Raw genomic sequence first — 23,573 nt, 5'->3', positions numbered from 1 at the left:
ACTGTGGGCAATACCACAGTACCTCAGCACGTGCTGAATGTAATTAAAAGACGTCTACACTTTTATAATTCAGTGTGTGTATATTCCTTTTTCATAGATCATCTCGAAGACTTTTTAAATGACTCAGTATTCCACAAACATTAATCGCTGTGGCACTCCTAGCTATAGACTGAAAGTATGTGTGATGAATGATGGGTAAGACATTGTTCCTGCCCTTAGAATTTAGTGTAATGAAATCACTTTGAATGAGCAGGATGCAATGTGCTTTATTTACTCTTCGAACTAGCTGAATTTTAGCTGGCTCCCTATGAGCCCATTAAAGGAAATAGGAAAGAGCTAGCCACATAAGTTTCTTTCAGCATCGTTTTATTATATTCGTTCTGCTTTAATAAAATAAATTTATGAAACCGATACATTGAGGCACAAGAATACTCATTACCAAAACTTTCAGCGTAGGCTCCTTTTAGATAAAATGTTCCTCGGAGTGCATCTGAAACCACATTTTGTTTGGACAAAAGAAGAGATAATGTAGATATTTTCAGGGGGCATATCTGTTATTAAATGAGACTCCACAGCCTTGATCAATATTCTGCATAAGGACTTTTTGGTTACAAAGCGCTTGTCTGGACTGTAGCTTGCGTTTCAGACCTCTTAATGATTACCAAAAAAATATTGAGTGTGAACTGCAGTACTGTGAACAGGTACAGGCAGATTGGTCTTTGAATGCTTTGAGAACACTAGATAAATGAGGACTAGAAAGTGCAGGTGAGACCCCCAAGAAAGCCTGCCTGGCTGGAGAAAAGAATGTGTCTTGTAGCATAGTGCTGGATTAAAACAGACAGGTAGAATGAGGTGAAATGATTGAGAATTTTAAGGCAAAGCTCTTATAATTAATCACACCATTTGCATGCGATTAATTATGGGCTTTGTGATATGTGCTGGGAAAACAATTATTGGATTTGTTCTGCTTTTAACATAATGTTAAAGAAAAATGTTGTTCATAACATTTGTTAAAGAACAGTAAGGCAGACTTTATTCAGGTAACTGTTGTAACAAGTATAAGAACTACTGCAGTGGAGTTTTGGGGTAGGGGAGAGAAATTGGGCTCAACTCTGAAAATAAGGAAAAGTAAAAATGTATCACCAAGGAGTGAGGGTGAGAGTGTGGTATCAGTGGATGAAAAATTACTAAGAGGACACATGAGGGGTAAGGGGGGATTCTGGCTCAACCAACCTAGGAGGGTATTCTTGCTGAAGGCAGATCAGGGTGACCAGACATTACCTAGGGGTTGGTGGAAGATGAGGAACCCAATCAGATATCCAGCATGGGGGAGTCTGGCTAAACTAACTTAACAGGGTATTAGCTAAAACTGGACAATGCAGCGACAAATACAGAAGCATACATGAAGTCAGAGCCTAGTTGAGAAGAGGGTTCAGAGGAGCCTGACTAGAGTTTGATCAAGGAGAGCATCTTTGTCGATGAAACACTGAAAGGCCATTATGGCAACCTCTTGGATATTGGGAAGAAAATGGATTTGTGGCTTAGACCAGAGTCATTATTTTACAGGTATTGTCAAAGGTGTACTTAATGGAAATAAAGCCTTTTTCCCTCATATAGCTAATAGTTAAATGAATTTACTGTCATTTTTCTGATGGCAGTATTTCTTGTATCCTGTGCTTGTTTTCTGCATTTGTTTCTTCTTTTGGGGAGGATTTGCCAAATAAAATCCAGAACACCCAGTTAAATTTGAATTTCAGATAAACAACAAATACGTTTTTAAAGTAAGTACATCCCAAATTATTTATTTGAAATTCAAATTTGACTGCTATCTTGTATTTTTATCTGGTTAATCTGTATTTTGAGGTTATATTCTTTAACAGATCCTTTAGTGAGGGTCACTAAAGTATATACTTTATGTGTCTGAAAATATCTTTATTTTGCACTCATTTTATAATGAGACTACTCGTGTGTACAATTCCAGGTTGATAGTTGTTTTCTAGTGGTGCTTGACTACATTATACCAAAGTCTTCTGACTTCTGTGTTTTGACACCACTTCCTTTGTAGATAATGTGTTTCTCTCTTTTGAGATAATCTCCTAATTCTTTATGTTCTGTAGTTTTATCACTATGTGTCTATATTTAGATTTATCTTTATTTTACTCAGTGTAATGTGAATCTGAAAACTCATGTCTTTTCCTCAAATTTGAAAAGTGTTCACCTATTATGTCTTCAAATATCACTTTCCACCATGCTTTTCTGCTGAAACTTTCATTAAACAGAAGTTGGAGTGTGTTTTTCATGGCTCTTAAAAAATCTTTTGTCTTTTTATTCTCTTTTTTGCTGCATTTTGAATGGTTATCTCAGTTCCATTTTCCAATTTTCTAATTTCTGCTTTACTATGCCCATCTAGGCTTTATCTCATTTGTTACATTTTTAATTTTAAGACTGTTTTTCATTTCCAAGGTTTCTAATAAATTATTGTTCATAGCTACCTGTTCTTGTTTTATATTCCTTAAGTATTCTTTTAGGTTAAGGCATGCTAAAAATCCTTAAAGAACCTTGGTAAGACCATTTCGTAAAATTATTCTCATCTAGAGAATATTTGTGTTCAAATCAATGGCTTCAATTAGTTTCTTAGCAAACAAGCATTAAAATTTTTAACTGGGTTTATAAACTCACTTTGAATCAGAAGTTTATTTTCATCCTCCCCACCCTTTTCCTTTTTCTGTCTAGCAATTTTATGGAAATTTCCACTTGGAGTTTGGGGCCATTGGTCTAGAGCTAGATTATAATGGTAGCTTCTGACCCATGGAGCTTTTCTTCTTATGATATTGTTTGCATAAGAATGTGATAATTTTCCTTTTTCTAATATTAGTAAATTTACTTTTTGTTCATGATTGCCTTATACAACTTTTCAATCTACTTATTTATATATTTTGCTAACTTGTTTTTTTATTTTTATTTTTTATTTGTTTATGCTAATTTTTGTTGAATGACTATTCAGTGGAGCCGTTGTGTTAAGTACATTGGATACAACCTTGTGAGATAAGTAGTGGTGTGTGTGTGTCTGTGTGTGTGTGTGTGTAGCTCCCTCTTTTCTAGAGCTTATCACTACCCTTTCAACTTCAGATCAATTTTATCTTATGAACTTTCAAATAATTCAGTAAGTGTTTTCTTTAGTGTCTGGCTTCTTTCACTCAACAGTATATGGCCAGTACAATTTTTATTTTTAGAATTCTGCCTTATAAAGTGAAAATATCCATTGATGTTTTTATTTAAACACTTTTTCCCCTCTTCCATCTTGTTCTTCTCTGACTTCTCTGCTTAGGCACCATTGCCCCAAAGTTAAAGCTTTGTCTCTAAAGTTGCCTTCAGTTGCATTATCATAAGTGAGTTGCTATGTTTATTTCTTTCTAGAAGGTTTTTGGGAATATGTAAGAGAGTGATGTGGGCATAAAGATGAAACTTAGATGAGATCAGGCACATTCAGGGTGGTATGGCTGTAGACACAAGCATTCCTATACACCAATAATAGACAGACAGAGAGCCAAATCATGAGTGAACGCCCACTCACAGTTGCTGCAAAGAGAATAAAATACCTAGGAATACAACTTACAAGGGATGTGAAGGACCTCTTCAAGGAGAACTACAAACCACTGCTCAAACAAGTAAGGGAGGACACAAACAAATGGAAAAACATTCCATGCTCCTTTATAGGAAGCATCAATATCGTGAAAATGGCCATACTGCCCAAAGTAATTTATAGATTCAGTGCTATCCCCATCAAGCTACCATTGACTTTCTTCACAGAATTAGGAAAAACTACTTTAAATTTCATATGGAACCGAAAAAGAGCCCGTATAACCAAGGCAATCCTAAGCAAAAAGAACAAAGCCAGAGGCATCATGCTACCTGACTTCAAACTATACTACAAGGCTAGAGTAACTGTATATGCAGAAAATGGAAACTGGACCCCTTCCTCACACCTTATACAAAAATTAACTCAGGATGGATGAAAGACTTAAATATAAGACCTAAAACCATAAAAACCCTAGAAGAAAACCTAGGCAATACCATTCAGGACATAGGTATGGGCAAAGACTTCATGACTAAAACACCAAAAGCAATGGGAAAAAAAGCCAAAATTGACAAATTGGATCTAATTAAACTAAAGAGCTTCTGCACAGCAAAAGAAACTATCATCAGTGCAAACAGGCACCCTACAGAATGGGAGAAAATTTTTGCAGTCTATCCATCTGACAAAGGGCTAATATCCAGAATCTACAAAGAACTTAAACAAATTTACATGAAAAAAATCAAACAACTCCATCAAAAAGTAGGTGAAGGATATGAACAGACACTTCTCCAAAGAAGACATTTATGCGGCCAACACACATGAAAAAAAGCTCATCATCACTGGCCATTAGAGAAATGCAAATCAAAACCACAATGAGATACCATCTCATGTCAGTTAGAATGGCGATCATTAAAAAGTCAGGAAACAACAGATGCTGGTGGAGAGGATATGGAGAAATAGGAACACTTTTACATTGTTGGTGGGAGTTTAAATTAGTTCAACCATTGTGGAAGACAGTGTGGCGATTCCTCAAGGATCTAGATCCAGAAATACCATTTGACCCAGCAATCCCATTACTGGGTATATACCCAAAGGATTATAAATCATTCTACTATAAAGACACATGCACACATATGTTTATTGCAGCACTGTTCACAATAGCAAAGACTTGGAACCAACCCAAATGCCCATCAATGATAGACTGGATAAAGAAAATGTGGCAGATATACACCATGGAATACTATGCAACCATAAAAAAGGATGAGTTCATGTCCTTTGCAGGGACATGGCTGAAGCTGGAAACCATCATTCTCAGCGGACTAACACAGAAGCAGAAAACCAAACACCACATGTTCTCGCTCATAAGTGGGAGTTGAACAGTGAGATTACATGGACACAGGGAGGGGAACATTACACACCAGGGCCTGTTGGGAGGTGAGGGGCTAGGGGAAGGATAGCATTAGGAGAAGTACCTAACGTAGATGGCGAGTTGATGGGTGCAGCAAACCACTATGGCACTTGTATACCTATGTAACAAACCTGCACATTCTGCACATGTATCCAAGAACTTAAATATAATTTTAAGAAAAGATGAAACTTAGAATCTATTATTCTTGGTATATGTTTTGGAAATAATAGTAGAAAACCAACAGGTAAAACTAAGACTGCGGTCAACCAGACTTGATAATTCAGTTCTTCAAAACACTTAGAAATATTTAATATTCCTTTTGTTTAGCCTGCCAGAGGTTAATCATAATTTTCTATTGTATTTTCATTTAATCTCAGAAACTGTCATGTACTTAGTTTGATGCCAGATCATGTTTTACAATGGTCAATGGCTCAGTGGGAACGGATAGATAATTTATTGATTTGAAGGTGTTAACTGTTCTGGACATCCTCTTAGAACTACTGCTGTACTTTCTAGTTTAAATATGCACAGTATTTTCAGTAAGAATTTAAACAGTTTTTGATCTGGACCTGAGCACCCTATTTTGGCATTTGCAAATCAAATTGGGACCCATTCCTGTGCATTTTAGAATTATTTTTCTGGTGTGTCCTCTTACTATGCTGGGATAGGATTCAAAAAGGAAATGTCTGTTTATTTTATTAACTCTTCCTCAGGAAAGACAGTGGTGAAGTGAGTTGTTAGCACATTGTATTTTTCAATAGCTCTTTGACCTTAATCTCTGTGGCTATAAAATGAATGGGAAGATGCCTACTGTATTATGAGTAATGAAGAAAGCCCATGATGGATTCATGTTACTGTTAATATTTCAAGGAGAAGTTAATGTAATATCTGTAGACTGCAGTCATGAATCCAAGACCAACAGAGTAAGTGTGTGTTACTAGCAGCGTCATCCATGTGTAGCACACATGTGTCAAGAAATAAATCCAAGCTGTTCTCTGGGCTCTGATAATTCCTTTATCATGTTACCCCGAAGACAGAAGAATCGGAAGGAGAGGAGTTGCTGCCACAGTGGTTTGACTTTTTTCACTGAGTCCAGTGATTGAATCCATCCTATGGTGGATGGTCATTTTATAATCATGGGACAGTTACAGGATGGTGGGTAGGCTTTAGCAGCAGCGGGGCCTAGATAGAAGCAAATATAATCACGAAGAGACTCCTACAGTAGTCTTTGAAGCTGGCCCCAGAGAGCAGCATTTCACAAAAATGTTTCCACAGACGACCAGTTCAGAGGGATGTTAATAGATTGTGTGTTAAAAAGGGTCCCACAGCCAAATGTGTGGAAAAACCAAGTTAAACACAGAAAAACAAGAGATTTTGCCAAAGGACTCCTTGGGTTTTAAATATGCTTTTGTATATAGAATAGGCAGTATTTCTCAAACATATTTGGCTGCAGAATCCCTCTTTTAGCAGAGGTCTCACAAAGTCTGTGTTTTGTATAAAATACCTTGGGTAAAATTGCTCTAGAACATTGATTTTCAAATATTTTTTCTTGACTTAATCTCCTAGAATAATTTTGAAAAAGTTATGTGTTCACATATCTTTAAGCTGACATCTACATTTTCATTAAAAAGTCAAGTGGATGCAATAGGTTAATTTCTGGCACGTTTATATTGTATGTGTGCATTAAATATTTTCATCAAAACTTTGGAGCTGCAGAATTGGTTCATGCCATTGATAAACAGTCTCTGCCATTTAACCTAATTGGTAAAGCCAGATCTTTTTATGAAACAAATCAGACTCATTGCTTTTACTGTGACTCTATCCTGGGGTTGATATATTTGTGAATTGTTCATTTATTCTGTGCCTGTGAGAATTTTACCTTTCAAGACAGTGTACTTAGAAAGGCCTAGAAAGATTCTGGATTGACAAGAGGTATGCCTTGACTTGGTCAAGAACAAGAAGGCCCTGAGGAAAGAGGAAGATAGGAAAGGAAGATTGGCAAATATATTCTTAGGCAGATGACTTCAAAAAGAAACATCTGAAGGCTGAAGATCTATAGATTAGTTCCCTTAAAAGTATCCAAGCCTGTGTGTACCCTACAGAATATCTTCATGTTCCTTCGTGGATATGTGTACCCAGTGCAAAGTTGTTCTTTGGAAGTTTAAGAAATATATATATTGTCTTAAAGTGAACTCCTCTACTTAAAGTAAGTAATCCTTATTAAATAACTTAATAGTCTGGGAAGAGTATTTGTATTAAGAGGTATTTTTCTGCTTTCAAGTGGAAGGCATACTGCTAATGGAATTCTGTCATGGAATTTATATTTACTAGCAAAAGCTGAACACACACAGATGAATCTCCAGAAAGCTTCATATTTTCACACAGTAGAAAGATCCTCATGTCCTGTTCTTACCTTGTCCTGACTCCTGTTGGACATGCCTCATTTCCTGTATAAACTTGCGTCACTAAGAAAACAGTAAATTCTTACTCACTTTGTTAAACATACATACTTTCCTGTAGGAGAAGAGATGCATAAAAATATATTCATTTCTCATAAGGGCACTTGTGCCGTTCGTAATATATTATGCACCAAATGTCATACTTTTTTTATTCCCTGGCATTTTCAGCCCTGGCAACTGGCAGATTGTTTTGAAGTTAGAGAATATTTAAACTGCAAGTAACCTTGGGGATAATATAGTTCAGCCCCTCTGTGTTACAGGGGAGGACACTGAGATCAAGAGAAACTCAGAGACTTGCTCTGGGTAACAAAATTTTGTCCTAGTTGGACCAAAAGCTAGATCTTAGTGGAATATTCCTCCTATTATTTTCCCCCATCCTCTTTATCCTTTTTAGAAATATGGCCTTGGACAAAATTATCTCTGTAAAATGGAATAATTATTCTTGTACTGCTCACCATCCAGAATTGTTGTGAAGTTCCAATGAGGTACGGTGTACTATAGAAATGTAAAGAATCATGGTGAGGTAGAAGGAAGATGAAGGTCCTCACTTCATTGTCAGCTTATCGCATCATTCCCATGTACTGAAATACTTAGGCTGTTTTATGTTGAGTTATTCATAGGGTGTCTCTTGTTATGCATGTATGCCTGATTACTCTATATTTTTATACTACCTGGCTAATAGAAGCCCAGCCCTCTTATTTCTGTTGTATTAGGTTGAACCGTAGGACATTGCCAATATTTGACCATTTTAGAAGAAGAGCGGTTTTAGAAGAAAAGCAATTTTGTATTCTTGAACTTCATCTGTGAGCTGAAGTATGTGGTAGGCTATACAGGCAGAGATACCTGTAAATGTTTTAAATAAGTGGAAAAGTATGTAAAGCTCCTTCATGTTAGCTGTAGCTTCATGGATTTTGCCTACTCTAGAGGAGCACATGGGTCTGTATGAATTTCTTTCCTAGTTTCTGTTTCTATAAACTTCTAGACTGCCTGCCTGAACACGAAAGCTCATATGGGAATAGGGAATGGGTGACTGGCTGTATGTGGGTGCTGAGCCCCTTCAGCCATTTATTTTGGCCTTCATGCTTTAACTCAGGGAGTTGTGCTGTATGCAGTGGTTATACCACTTCTTCAAAGGACAGACTTCCACAGTTTTCCAGAGAAATTTGTCATCTATAGAGGGAGAACAAGGAATAAATTCATGTATTTTTCAAACTAAATATTAAAATACTTTTGATTTAGTTAGAATCCGTTAAGGAAGGTTTGTTGACCCTTTAAAATATGAGACTCGGCCAGATGCAGTGGCTCACACACTTTGGGAGGCTGAACACTTTGGGAGGCCGAGGTGGGTGGATCACTTGAGGTCAGGAGTTCAAGACCAGCCTGGCCAACATGGTGAAACCCTGTCTCTACTAAAAATACAAAAAAAAAAAAAAAAAAAAAATTAGCCGGGCGTGGTGGCACGTGCCTGTAATCCCAGCTACTCGGGAGGCTGAGGCAGGAGAATCGCTTGAACCTGGGAGGCGAAGGTTGCAGCGACCTGAGATTGTGCTGCTGTACTCCAACCTGTGCAACAGAGTAAGACTCCATCTTAAATAAATAAATAAAAAAAAATGAGACTCCTGAAACACTATATTGTTATTTGATATTATTCAAAAATAAGCTATTGATAAAATGACAAATATTGTAATCAGGTTTTATTTGATTAAAGAAAGAAGATAGCTTTAGGCAATGAAGTCTAAATAGAATTCTGGTTTACCATTCACCCATCACGTTCCGTACAATTGTTAAGTCTGAATAGAATTATGGTTTACCATTCACCCATCATGTTCCATACAGTTGTTAAGTCTAAATAGAATTATGGTTTACCATTCACCCATCACGTTCCATACAGTTTTTAAGTATAAATAGAATTCTGCTTTACCATTCACCCATCACATTCCATACAGTTGTTAAGTCTAAATAGAATTCTGGTTTACCATTCACCTATCACATTCCAAACAGTTGTTAAACTTTGGCCTGATGATGTCTTCACTTGGAATGTTCTTCTCTCATCCAGATACAATGCGTTCAGTTCAACCAATGCTTTGTTCTTAACGTGTTTGTGAGTCTCTGACGTCCTTCACTGTAATTTAGAAAGCTTGTGACTATCTGTCTAGGAAAATCACTTAGACAGTTGCTCCTGTTTCTTAATAATTAGAAATGTCTTATTAATGTATTAATTTCTGAAGTCCTATATTAAAATTATGGGGATAAGTTGTTTGTTGGCTGGGAAGGGGCACAAAGAACTTTCTGAGGTGATGGAAACGTTCTTTTTTTTTTTTTTTTTTTTTTTTTTGAGACAGAGTCTTGCTCTGTCGCCCAGGCTGGAGTGCAGTGGCGCAATCTCGGTTCACTGCAAACTCCACCTCCCAGGCTCACGCCATTCTCCTGCCTCAGCCTCCCATGTAGCTGAGACTGCAGGCGCCACCACCACGCCCGGCTAATTTTTTGTCTTTTTAGTAGAGACGGGGTTTCACTGTATTAGCCAGGATGGTCTCAATCTCCTGACCTCGTGATCTGCCCGCCTCGGCCTCCCAAAGTGCTGAGATTACAGGCGTGAGCCACCACGCCTGGCCAGAAACGTTCTTAATCACAATCTGGGTGGTGGTTACACCACACGTGGATATGCAAAAATTCATCTAGTTGTATACTTAAGATTGGTATATTCTAGTGTATATACGTTAAATATAGGAAACAGAAATCTGATCTCTAATTTGTAGTAGTTCAGGAAATATAAAAAAACAGATGAACCAAGGCAGTTGAAGTTTTTCTGGAAACTGTGACAATGTGTCACAAGGGAAGGCCCAGGCTTCCTGGGTTCTTCGGGCCAAAATTAGGGGAAGTGTTGGTGCCAGTGCCGGTGGCACAAGCTGATTAAAACAGTCATAACAGGAAGAGTCTTACACGATTCTTCTTCTTTGTGGATGTTTCTGTTTCTTCCTGTCTATACCCGATAGGTTTGCTTGGTCATTTTTGTTTGTTTTCTTCCGTCTGAATTCCTGTCCTCCATTCCCATGGCATCAGAGTCAACGCAGTGAGCAGTGTGGAGAGTCAAAGAAGGGGCCTTGGAAGAGGGTACTAAGCATTGGTAGTTAATCAGGTATTTATGAGTCTGGGGGGAAACCTCTGCATTAGCCTGGCAGCCAGCCGCAAGGCTGAGATGGTGCTGTTATAGAAACCACCTAGCAAGGGAAAATTCTGGGTCCTCAATCTTATCATGGAATGTGTAGTGGTGCAGCCAATTAACAGGAGTACAGGCCATTCAGGGGAAGAGGAATGCTAATAATCATACCCTAGTGAGGATGTGAGGGGAAACAGAAGAGTGGAAATTTTGTCCAGCCTTCTTGACCACAACTGGCTGGTTACCCAAACTTGAGGTTTTACTTGGGACATATAATAGGGCTTTACTTGTACCATGTAAGCTCCAACTGGACTTGGCACTCTTCCTGGTCCTTCATGGTGGTTTTCTTAAAAAGAATGAGTTACGGGGGAATATTTTCAGTTATATGCTGTACATAAAAGTGCATTAGAAAACAACACACACTTCAATAAATAATGAGATGGTCAGGTGCTATACTGTGTGCTGTACCAGGTGTCATCTAGCTGTACCAGTTTCCAGCTACGTGCAAGTTGGAACACCATAGAATTTATACAGCAAACATGCATTAACTTATCATTTGAATGTCACGGAAGGTATCATATTTTATCACTGAAATTAACTTAAAAATTGCATGCTCTGAGTAAAATATGTACATATAGATCATGATGCCTCCTTAGAACATGAAATATTCATGTTCAAATAATGTTAATATTTGCTTAAATAATGATTGAGGGCTGTATTTTCTTTTTATGTGATGATCCTGATAATAATGTTTTGCTACCATTGTATCCAACTTTTTTGATTTTCAATTAATTACCTTTGCAAGTGACTATATAATCTTTCTTTGTAAAATCACTTCATTTATATCCCTCCTCTTTCAAATCACTTTGATTTCCCCCTGGATCTCCATATGCAGAGTATCTTAAGTGTCTATTTGTAGCAGTGATTTCTTCTTTCACTCTATTTCTGAATCTTCTGCTGCTACTGGGTATTTCTTCTTGGGTATCCCAACGTGACCTTGTACTATAAAACTGAACTCCTCTTCTTCCTGCCTTCTTTATTCCTCAGAACTCCTTCCGCAAAACCAGCTGTGATTTTTTTTTTTCCTTTTTTTCTTAGATTAGGAGTCTCCCAGACATCCTTGACTCCTGTCTCTTACTTTCTCATGGTGTGTAGTCCAGTCAAGCACCATGCAATGTCAATTGTTCTTAAAAAAAAAAAATGATTTGCCATTCTTTATCTTCCTGATTGTTCTCACTGTCACCAGCCTGGCTGTTACCAACCTCATACTTGCATGACCCCTTCAAGTGATCAGACTTTTAATCTCTTCTCAACAAGCCATGTGTTGGCCAGGTGAATTTTCCTAGAGTCTGTCTTTCTCCTTCTCAGAAACCTTTAGTATAGCTCCCTGTTCTCAATGAAACGGAATCCAAATGCATCCTGAATTGTACCAGCTCTGTTTCCAACTATTTACCTTCCTGAATCTTCTTTTCCAGCCAGTGGTTTGACTCATTATTTCCTGAGCCTCCATCCACTGGCCACACTCTGTGCTCAAGCTCCAGGGTTTCCCACACAAGTCATTTCTTCCCTTCCTCGCCCATCCATCCAGCTCCTGCCCAGACATAGCACTCTAAAGTCTTACCTCCTCCTCAGTGCCACAGTCTGCCCCACCTCCAGCTTCCTTCTGTAGCTTTTACTGTCTGTATAGGCAATTTCATAATTTAACTTCCAGCAGTTTATGACAGTTCTTTCTTGTGATGACTTGAACTGCTTTTCACTTCTTTTGTTTTTCAAATATTCATATGTACAGTTAGACTGTCAGTGCTTCCAGAGTGAGAGTCTTTGCCTTACCTATATGCTGCATAATGCCTAACATAAACTAACAGGAAAGCAAAAGCTCTGTGAAGGCCAGAATTTTTATCAGTTTTTTTCACTAGTAAATCCTTAGCACCCGGCATGTAGTAGGTATGTAATAAATACTTGCTATATAAATTGTAAATGTTCAATAAACATTAACTGATTTAAGATTATTCACACCTGCTACATCCTTTTTTCACTATAACTAAAAGATTATTATAGTGAAAAAGGAAGTGAATGCAATGTATAGCCAGAATCTGCTCAATGAGGCTTGACCGCTCCTTCTAAAGAATTGTGTTTTCCTGCAGATATTAATGAATGTCAGCTACAAGGTGTATGCCCTAATGGTGAGTGTTTGAATACCATGGGCAGCTATCGATGTACCTGCAAAATAGGATTTGGGCCGGATCCTACCTTTTCAAGTTGTATTCGTAAGTAATAATCACTTTTTATTCTTATTTTGGATTAGTTGTCTTTGGGGTTTTTCCAAAAGAACGGAAGTACTCAGTGGCCCACTGAATGCTTGTAAATATGCAGGAAAACCTCATCAATTAAAATAACAAGGAGGGGGCCCGCCTGATGTAGTAAAATAAATTGATATCATGGAACCTTCTCTAAAATGCATTTTTATTGTGGTGATACAAATATAATAGCTAAAACTCTGAATAGAGACTAAGCACACTGAGGAAATATGCTCTGATGAAAAGAGAGAATTAAAATGGACATATCAAACTTTTTTGGTACCTGAGAGATGACAGTAAGTTTTTCCTTCATAAATACAGTATTTTAAGCATTCTTTAGGTTGAATTAAACTGTGTCCCAGCTTCTGCCTTTAATTATTCCAAATTCTGAGTCACTGGACTCTGATTTAATGAGGTTTCACTTCTTTCTCAATTGGAAGAGTCTGGAAAATAGTTACCAAGGCCCTGTGTTTTAGATTTTCTAATTCAGTTCTAATTTCAGATATTGTCTTGTTCTTTAAACCTACCAAAATGACCCTAAATTATACTGTTTTGCCTTAAAAATGTTTCTGAGAATTTCCCTTGTTTCTGATAAGGGTAAAAATCCTTCATTAAACCACATGTTCTAATATTGGTTCTGAAATATAGTTTCACCAAAGAGATACTCCCTCTCCATGTAAATTAATCCATGTAATCACAACAGATCATATGCCATTAGAGAGGAATGCGTTTTAGGTGTAAAGTTCTCAAATGCAGATTTGAGATTTTAAGACTGTCTTATTTTTAAAGTAATCAGGCCCATTATTACAAAAGTAGGGAAGCACTGCAAGATTTTTTTTAAAGAGATGGGGTCTTGCTATGTTGCCTAGGCTGGACTCAAATCCTGGACTCAAGTGATGTCTGTTCATCCTGCTGAGTAGCATGACTATAGACATGGGCCTTGTAGCACTGCAGAGTTTTAAAGATTATATACAGTTTAAATGGATGCATGGCAGAAAACTATTAGGATAATTTTAAGAGCAACTGTGTATTAGTTTCTTTCCTGCAAGTTTTTGTTTTTATCTATCTATCTATCTGTCTATCTATCTATCTATTTTTGAGACGGAGTTTCACTTTTGTTGCCCAGGCTGGAGTGCAATGATGCGATCTCCACCCACTGCAACCTCCGCCTCCCGGGTTCAAATGATTCTCCTATCTCAGCCTCCCAAGTAGCTGGGATTATGGGCATGTGCCACGACGCCCAGCTAATTTTTGTATTTTTAGTAGAGACAGGGTTTTGCTATGTTGGTCAGGCTGGTCTTGAACTCCTGACCTCAGGTGATCCACCCACCTCAGCCTCCCAAAGTGCTGGGATTACAGGTATGAGCCACTATGCCCGGCCACTTTTATTTATTTTTTAATGTGGCTTTGGTATATAATGAGCTGCATCTTTCTTGTCCCTAGTTTGAAATTTGCCATTTGGTTGACATGTTCTTCATGAGTATACTGCCATTCATTTTTAAAGAAGCTTATCTCTCTAACTCTTTGCCCTAAGGTGAGATATGTAGAGGTGATAAAATAAAGACAAATGTAGTAAAATAAAAATGACATGGATGAAATTGGAAATCATCATTCTCAGTAAACTATCGCAAGAACAAAAAACCAAACACCACATATTCTCACTCATAGGTGGGAATTGAACAATGAGAACACATGGACACAGGAAGGGGAACATCACACTTCGGGGACTGTTGTGGGGTGGGGGGAGGGGGCAGGGATAGCATTGGGAGATATGCCTAATGCTAGATGACGAGTTAGTGGGTGCAGCGCACCAGCATGGCACGTGTATACATATGTAACTTAACTGCACATTGCGCACATGTACCATAAAACCTAAAGTATAATAATAATAATAATAATAAAATAAAATTTTAAAAATGACAGTCTCATTTATTACTTTTAGGTGAGTTTGTTGAGTCTTTTGAAATGTTATTACTAATTACTACTCTTTTCCTTTAAAAACTGTCAGCTGCAGATTAGGAAGTTTTACACGTAAGTCCTCTTTTCTATGTTCTTTTACAAACAGTTCTGATCATGAAGCAGACAGACACCTAATTACAAGGCTTTCCTAACGAGTGGTAAAATTAGACCATAAAATTACGTTTGCACACAAAGTACCTTTGAAACTGATGCAAGGATTTGGAAATTTCAGGCCAAAAATCACATTGTTGATGACATCCGGATAACTTAGGGGATCATTTTTGGCTGATTTGAATCACATGAACAAATATTTTAAATCATTTTATAATTTAAACATAAAGATTGTAGAGTTTGGATATAGAGTTTGTTGTGAATGCTTTTTCCACCCTTTTATAATTTGACTCGTAGTCTGGTTACAATTCTTATATTGAAGGTTGCTGATTAGGTAAACTTGCAGAACTAGTCACAAAATGCTCTGTGAAACTTTGACTAGATCTGATGTCTAGAGTTAAGGGCAGACATCCAGGTTTTAATAAGATTGTAGAAATCTGCCAATGAGATTTTTGAAACACTTGCACATTTCTTTAGCATTTATTTTCCCTGTCATTGCCCAAATAATTCTGAACTTATTAAACAACCATCCATTCTTATTTGAAAAATAAATAATTCAATTTTATGGTTCAGCTATAAGTATTAAGAGACGTTTGTTGCTAGTTAAGTGTTCCAGTTGAGAGTTCGAAGTGAAAACCTGGGCTCTTTACCAGTGTTGAGTGAGAATTATTTCTCTTTCCTCTGAATTTACCACATGTAACATCACAGAGACATATAGAGTTTGCGATTTGAACCAGTCCAGTCTGATTTTCAGGTGAATTCTGTGAAGAGCTTGATGGGGGAAGTCTGAAGACAGAAAGAATTAGGGAAGAAGGTGACACTTACAGAGTAAAGGAAAAAAATGGAAAGATAATGGTATTTTTGGTAGTCACAGGGAAGTAGCAGAAGGGGACCGGAGATCACACACGTGTGTGCATACACACACACACACAGACACACAGACACACACACAGGCACTCAGCACAGTGGTTGCTAAATGTTTGCTCTGGAGAGAGATAAAACCAGCCAGGGATGAAGCCTGCAGGCAAATGGAGGACAAATGACAACATTTGCTAAGACAACATGAATTTAGGCCATATGCAGAGCATACAAGGTGTGGCTGACTCTCTGAACTCCTGCACATGGTTATGGCCAAGGAACAACGGGAAACACTTCCTCTTCTTGAATGCACTGAACTGAGATGAACCCCTCAGAATTCCTTGACTCCAGCCAAAAGTTGCGACAATTTCACTTTCCTTGCCGCTTGCCTTGGCTTAGCCAAGCTAAAAGGAAGAAAGTAGGCAAATGCTGGCATTTGCTGCCTCTGACCTCTATGTTTGAGGCTTAGGATGGTGTAGCAGCATTCTCCAGACCTGTTGCTACCTGATTTATGGGGAAAGGTGGAAATTCAAGGACTTTTCAGAGCAAATTCAAGAAAAGTATCATCTTTGCAATCCAAGTAGGAAGACTTTCTGGCTTTCTGAACTCCTGCAGGAACTTCAGAGCTCCAGGATGAGTGTTGCTGAGAGTGTGTCCATAGGTTCAGTAAAAAGGCCCAGATAAAAGAATTCTGAGCCTGGGCTTTTGCCTTTTCATAGTATTCTTTACCCATCAACTTGGAGCTAGTTGACAGAAATGGAGGGTTAGAGAGAAGATGCGCTCAGGAACTTCTGCCGTAGTCCTGGAAATCATGAGATAAAGGGCAAATGCCTTTTAAAAGCCAGTCTTAATTAAGTACATCATTCATTTGTAATTTCCTGAGCATCTTTATGAGAAACATACCGTGGTTATCTTATACATTGGGGAACTAAAGCTAGGAAAGTTTAAGTAGCTTCTCACACAGCTAGTAGCTGAGAGTTGAGATTTAAAACAGGATTTGTGCCTCCAAATTTAGGGTTCTAGATCAGGGGTTGGCAAATTATAGCCCATGGGAAAAAAATCTGTTTGTTTTTGAAAATAAAATTTTATTGGAACACAGCCATGTCCATTCATTTACTTATTGTCTAATGATGCTTTTGTGTTACAACAACAGAGTTGAGAAGTTACAACAGAAATCGTATGGCTCACAAAGCCTGAAATACTTATTATCTGATGCTTGACAGAAAAAGTTTGCTGACGCTCAAGCTAATTAACACTGTCCAATAGAACTATCTGAGATGATGGAAATATTCTTTATCTGTGCCGCCTCATACAGCAGCCACTAGTCATGTATGGCCTGTGTAACTGAGGAATTGAATTTTTACTTTTATTTAAATTTTATCCAAGGAGCAACATGTGGCTAGTGCCTAACATATTGAGTGGCGTAGTTTTGTATCCTTTTTGGCAAAGCCAAATGGATAAATTACTGCTAGCTTTCCAGCTTTTCCGTTAAAATGGGCTTTCCTTCCAGACTTGATATTTTTTGCCCATTGTTCTCCATTGATAACATTGTTCTCCACAGCACCCGGGCTGGGAGCCTCTGTCATCTTGGACTCTTTTGTATCTTTTGGTTTCAAAGGATGACATTTAGTCTTCCTAATTTATCTTACGCCCGTTCTTTTCTTTCTGCCTCCTCTGTGGCCATCTCAGGTTAGGCCCTTAGCCTCCCTCACTTGGAGGTCTCATGGCACCGTGGCCCGGAGGTGAGACAGAGCTGTACAAGCTGCTTGTTCCCAGATAATTACAGTAAACGAAGACCATGACAATAATAATTTTTATTGCAAACTTCGTAAATGCCAGGCACTGTGCTAAGCACTTTATGTGAATTATCCCATATAATACTTACAAGATCCCTATTGGATTTGTCCTGTTATTTTTCCTAATTTAGAAATGAAGGAATTAAGGCATAGAGGGGTTAGGGATCTTTCCAACAGTCATACAGCCCATAAACGGTAGAGCCCAGATTTGAAACTGGATCTGTCTCACTCCACAAGCTGAACTTTTAATCAGGAAATGGAAAACAGTCTGAAATGCCAGGAGTAAGTCATTTATTTAAGGAGAACTGATACTTTAATCTCACCTGCCACACTATAGAATAGGTGACCTAACTGCAATGGCCTTGAATTATTGTTTCTTTTATTTTGGTTCTCCACAAATTTTTTTTTTTTTTTTGAGAGGGAGTCTTGCTCTGCTGCCCAGGCTGGAGTGCAGTGGTGCAATCTCAGCTTACTGCAACCTCCGCCTCCTGGGTTCAAGTGATTCTCCTGCCTCAGCTTCCTGAGTAGCTGGGATTACAGGTGCTCACCACCACACCCGGCTAATTTTTGTATTTTTAGTAGAGATGGGGTTTCAGCATGTTGGCCAGGCTGGTCTCAAACTCCTAACCTCACGTGATCCTCCCACCTCTCCCTCCCAAAGTGCTGGGATTACAGGCATGAGCCACCGCGCCCAGCCATGAAATGGTTTTTAATGACACATTTCCCAGTCAAGAGTGCCCAGTGGTTCTTACTGCCCTAGGAAAGCTGCCTCTCAGACTCCTCATAGCAGCTTCACCTGCTTCCTAGACCTGTATCCTAACACTCATCCCCATAGATACTAAGCTGTAAAGGGATTAAATGCTAATGTGGAATTTCATCCAAGAAATGATTAGGGATATTACAGATGTGGGTGGGAGTGATTGCAGACTAGTAAGGTTAGCTAGACTTTTATACCCTTGCTCTTTTCTGAAATCCTCCCTACTTTTCAACTTCTAAGTACCAGATTAATTAATATATGCTTAATATTTGTCATTCACATTTTAACCCATTTATGCCTAGTGTTCCATTATTGGAACACTAAGCTTGTGGGAGTTATTTATATCCTGCTCAAGGTCATCTCAGTAGGTCTGATTTTTCACACACACACACACACACAAATTTGCAACCTCCAGCATAAATGGGTTAATACATTAGAGTAGTATGTCTTTGAAAGTATAATCTGAGTTTATTATACAATCCTGTAATTAAGGCCATAATTAAATATAAGTTGCTTAATATATCACTGAGGAACCCAAATAATAGTACCTTAGGTTTTTACTCTTGTTTTGTAATTGAATTGCCATCACCATGGGCTGTATGGTTATGATTCAGTACTATACTTGGGTACAGAGCTATATGCTTGTTACCAGTTTGAAAATTTGTCTTATGTCTGTAGCCAAGAGCAAAAAAATACTTTCCTGGTGGATGTGGCATTTTCAGTAGGTTTTATGCTTCTGAAGTGCTTTTCCCTTTAGATAAAGTATCAGAATCTTTTTGCCGTAATTTTAGTAACACATCCTGCACAAAATAGGATCTGACAAAGTACTGTTTCAGTGTACAAACATGTAAGAGCCTACAGGCACCCTTTATTATCACTCCTCAGTTTCATTCGATTCTACAGCTGCTTCCCCTATCCCTTAGAAATCTTTTGGTATTTCTAGTTTTCTTTAGTACAGCATAAAACCTTATGACTCAGTAGAATATATAATCACATGTACCATATTTTAAATAATAAATGTAGTACACTAATGTGTTATCCTTTACAATTAATCTTCCAATCTGAGGTTAAAGATATTCAGACAATAACAACACCAATCTTACAGCATTCTGGGTAGCATATTGTTTCTGGGTTTATGCATCATGTTGACCGGAGTGTGAAAATACTGGAGATGTTTAATAAACAGAATGCAAGTCATTTGAAATGACAGAAAGAATAACAGGCTATTTAGGTCCTAAAATAGGGGCAGTTTTAAATGGCACACCCTGTCAGGTATACGTGGCATAAATGAACAGTTTTGGCTTCAAATAGTTGTGGATTAAAGAAAATGTAAATCATGAAAGCATCAGTAAAATTTAGGTTTGGGAGAGGCTTTAAGATGGTTGACTAGAGGCATCTGGTGTTCACCTCCTCCACAAAGAAGAACCAAAATATCAAGTAGATAATCACACTTTGAACATCATCTAACAGAGAACACTGAGGTTGAACAGAGAAGTGACAGGAAACACCTAAGGCAGGGAAGAAGAGGGAACCAAGGCAGCCTGCTTAGCCAGGATTAGCTGGGAGCCTGGGGAGGCCTCCCCAGTGTGAGGAAAGGGTAATTGAGAGACCTCCAGTGATCCACATTCCCATGTGAATTCCTGCAATCCTAGCCACGGGAGAGCCCTTTGGCCCTCACAGACTCTGAGACTAACATAGGGAGCTGCCTAGAGACCTCGTGATGGAATTGCTGCCGAGAGGGAGCTCACGCATGCTGGGTCGCACACACACCTTCTGAGTCTTAAGCAGGTACCACCACCATTGGCACCTGAGCACTCCTCTCAGAGGCCTCAGGTCAGGCCCACCCAACGTACCACTACCATCACAGCTGGCACTCACCTGTACGTACCACCTGCGGGCCTGGGGACTGGCCTGTCTAGCCCATTGTAGCCACTGCCAACACCAGCATGGACTACGTGGGAAGCAGAGGGTTGTCTCACCACTGCTGCTGCCATCACCTATGCTACACCCACTGCCCAGGGACCTGAGGACCTGCCTGGCTAACTGCTATCACTGCTGGCACCTAAGCAAGCCATCTAGAGACCCAAGAATTGGCCCACTTGGACCCACTAACACCAATGGCAGTGTACGCTGCCCTCGGGCCCAAAGACAAACACACTTGGCCCACCTCTGCTACCACTGGGGCTGAGGACTGGCCCATCTGGTAGCCTCATCCTCAGCAGAATCTTACACAGAATCCATTAACAACTGCATCCTAAGGCACTGAAGAAATCAGAGACACCACTGATGCCATTTACAACTGAAGAAATCTTATGGAGACTACACTACTGCATGTGCCCAGAATCAAAGCCAAAGTGCCCCACCCAAACAGCACCATAGATAACATCTTCAGGAAGTCTTCCCCTAAAAGAGATGCTAGAGGAGGCTGGGCGCAGTGGCTCACGCCTGTAATCCCAGTACTTTGGGAGGCTGAGGCGCAAGAATCACGAGGTCAGGAGATCGAGACCATCCTGGCTAACACGGTGAAACCGCGTCTCTACTAAAAATACAAAAAACAAAATTAGCTGGGCATGGTAGCCGGTGCCTGTAGTCCCAGCTACTCAGGAGGCTGAGGCAGGAGAATGGCGTGAACCCGGGAGGCGGAGCTTGCAGTGAGCTGAGATCGCGCCACTGCACTCCAGCCTCGGTGACAGAGTGAGACTCAGTCTCAAAAAAAAAAAAAAAAAGATGCTAGAGGAATTGGGTAAGGGAAAGGCAAGTCAGAAAACCTCATTTGTATGGTGATATGATAGAGAAGAGCTTTGGTTGGGTTTGGGGAATGGGCGGGCGGGGGGACACCAAACTGATTCAGCACCTTTGACTTGACCTGGACCTGGTTCTGTAGAATACACTCCATCCACATTTGCATTAGAAGATGAACCTCTTGAAGGCAGGGCTGTGTTTTGCTGATTTTCATATTTGCCACGTGTGCCTAGCAGAGTATTTAGCTGTTAGGTTGATGAACTCTTATCCACTAAACGTATAGCAGAAGATGAGGATTAAAGTTTAGGTATTGGATGGCTATAGCCTTGTATACTTTTGCAGTGTTTTCCGAGGAGCTGAGCACATCATCTCTTCCTTCTCCGGTGTACTGTCTGGCTAGAACAGGGGCCTTGTGTGGCACTCCAAATCAGAAACCACTTTCTGCCTCCCATTCATGTTCACTGGCCTAGGGTGAGACCTGACGGGCCCTGCAAGCTCTTACTTCCCTGGGATGAGAAGAGCAGATGCTGGCTTGCAGCATCAACCATGTTCCTCATTCTCCAAAGTACCTGATTATTCACTAAATGCTGCCCTAGAGTTATCTCTACTGTGGTTAAATATAGAAAACTAGGTAGTGATTTTGATAGTAGGTGACTATGTTTATTTGGAAAGGTGGGTTTTTGTTGAAATGTTTCTCTTCGTTACGCACACATACCTAATTGCATGCTTGCTAAAATGGAAGAAGGGACCAGAGAGGGACAGGGACAATCACTGTCACGACTTTTGGTGCCTTGACTCTAAAACTCATATGGTAAACTGATTTTTCTTCAAGAAAGGTGATGCTCTAAATCTAGACAGATTTATCCTGAAGTATGGTTTTTAATTCATACCTTAGGGTTCATTTTACTATCATTTGGAAAGCCAATGTAGTTTTGGTTTCTCGTGTAATGTCAGGCTTTATTTCTTTGCTTCAGCTGATCCCCCTGTGATCTCGGAAGAGAAAGGGCCCTGTTACCGACTTGTCAGTTCTGGAAGACAGTGTATGCACCCTCTGTCTGTTCACCTCACCAAGCAGCTCTGCTGTTGTAGTGTGGGCAAGGCCTGGGGCCCACACTGTGAGAAATGTCCCCTTCCAGGCACAGGTAAGACATGCCCAGCTGTATGCGCACATAGATTCCCAGCCACATGAGTACACGGGACGTCTTTGGCAACTTGGGTCATTTGTGGTTTCTGACTTTAATTTTTAATAATACATTGTAAATATTTTATCACTTTTGTAGAAACTGTACATGTACAATGTTGAATCAGTGGGAAAAAATTATGCACAAAGAGATTTTCCCATTTCTGTGTGATATCAGACTTCCTTTTGAATATTAAGAAAAGCCATTATATTTTATGTTCAATTTCCAGGACTGTGAGTCTGATATTTAAGTGTAGAGAGACCAGAAGGCTCTGCTGGGCCATGTGCTTTCCTGATGATTGGCTGCTCATCAATTCACAGTAACTAGACTTTGTGCAGGTTGACTCATTTACTCATTTATTGAGTATCATGCTTAATTTCTTTAATTGGAAATGGAGGGAATTATATTCATGATTGAATTTACGCTATGAAGATTAATAACTTAAGGACAGAACTTGCCAAAACTCCTGAAAACGTCTGTGGGAGTTGAGTATTAAGAAGTAAAGTAGATTATTCTTTATCCTTCAGTTTGGTACATAATTGCCTTATGCCCTGAGAAGGCAAATTTATCTCTTTAAATACCTTACTTCTACCAATGAACCACCAACTTCTCAAGCAGGATCAAGTAGAGTTAAGTGGAAGAGAAAGACACGTAACCTGAAAGCATTAGACCTGATATTAACAAGGAATGGCCTCAATGTCACTTACTTGGAGTGGACATTAAATAGTCTACTCAATTGCATGTTTGATAAGATGCTTTCCACCTAGGAAAGTGTCTTAACTCTCACAGGGCCATGTAGTGTCTTAAAGCTGTAACTTATACCGTAGCAGACAAGATTTAAATATAAGTATCATGACTCACCTTTGTTCATGGTTAGAACCAGAAAGAACTGTGTTAAGGCAAAGGATAATAGAACATTGATGGTATATTGGTAGACTAGATAATGTTAGGCCTCCAAAAGATTCTAGTACCCTCTTGTGCCCTTGTGCCATCCGATGCACTCTTTTTTTTTTTTGAGATGGAGTCTCGCTTTGTTGCCCAGGCTGGAGTGCAATTGTGCAATCTCGGCTCACTGCAAGCTCCGCCTCCCGGGTTCACACCATTCTCCTGCCTCAGCCTCCCAAGTAGCTGGGACTACAGGCACCCACCACCGTGCCCGGCTAATTTTTTTTTTGTATTTTTAGTAGAGACCGAGTTTGACTGCGTTACTTGATCTCCTGACCTCGTGGTCTGCCGGCCTCAGCCTCCCAAAGTGCTGGGATTACAGG

At 39.3% G+C, this 23,573-nt stretch overlaps 1 protein-coding gene across 23 annotated transcripts in view; it reads left to right on the top strand.

Annotated features, from left to right (window-relative positions):
* Positions 1 to 23,573, top strand: part of LTBP1 (latent transforming growth factor beta binding protein 1) — a 446,431-nt gene that overhangs the window by 274,414 nt on the left and 148,444 nt on the right. For all 23 annotated transcript variants that reach the window (XM_024242216.2, XM_024242210.2, XM_063713730.1 and 20 more), the window contains 2 exons: positions 12,749 to 12,871; positions 22,099 to 22,266. In XM_024242216.2, coding sequence (XP_024097984.1) covers positions 12,749 to 12,871; positions 22,099 to 22,266 — 291 coding nt within the window. The remainder of the gene's footprint in view (positions 1 to 12,748; positions 12,872 to 22,098; positions 22,267 to 23,573) is intronic.

This window comes from Pongo abelii, chromosome 12 (assembly GCF_028885655.2).
Source record: "Pongo abelii isolate AG06213 chromosome 12, NHGRI_mPonAbe1-v2.0_pri, whole genome shotgun sequence".
Classification (NCBI taxonomy): Eukaryota; Metazoa; Chordata; class Mammalia; order Primates; family Hominidae; genus Pongo; species Pongo abelii.
The sequence above is the reverse complement of the archived record's forward strand: the minus strand, read 5'-3'. Positions and strand labels throughout refer to the sequence as shown.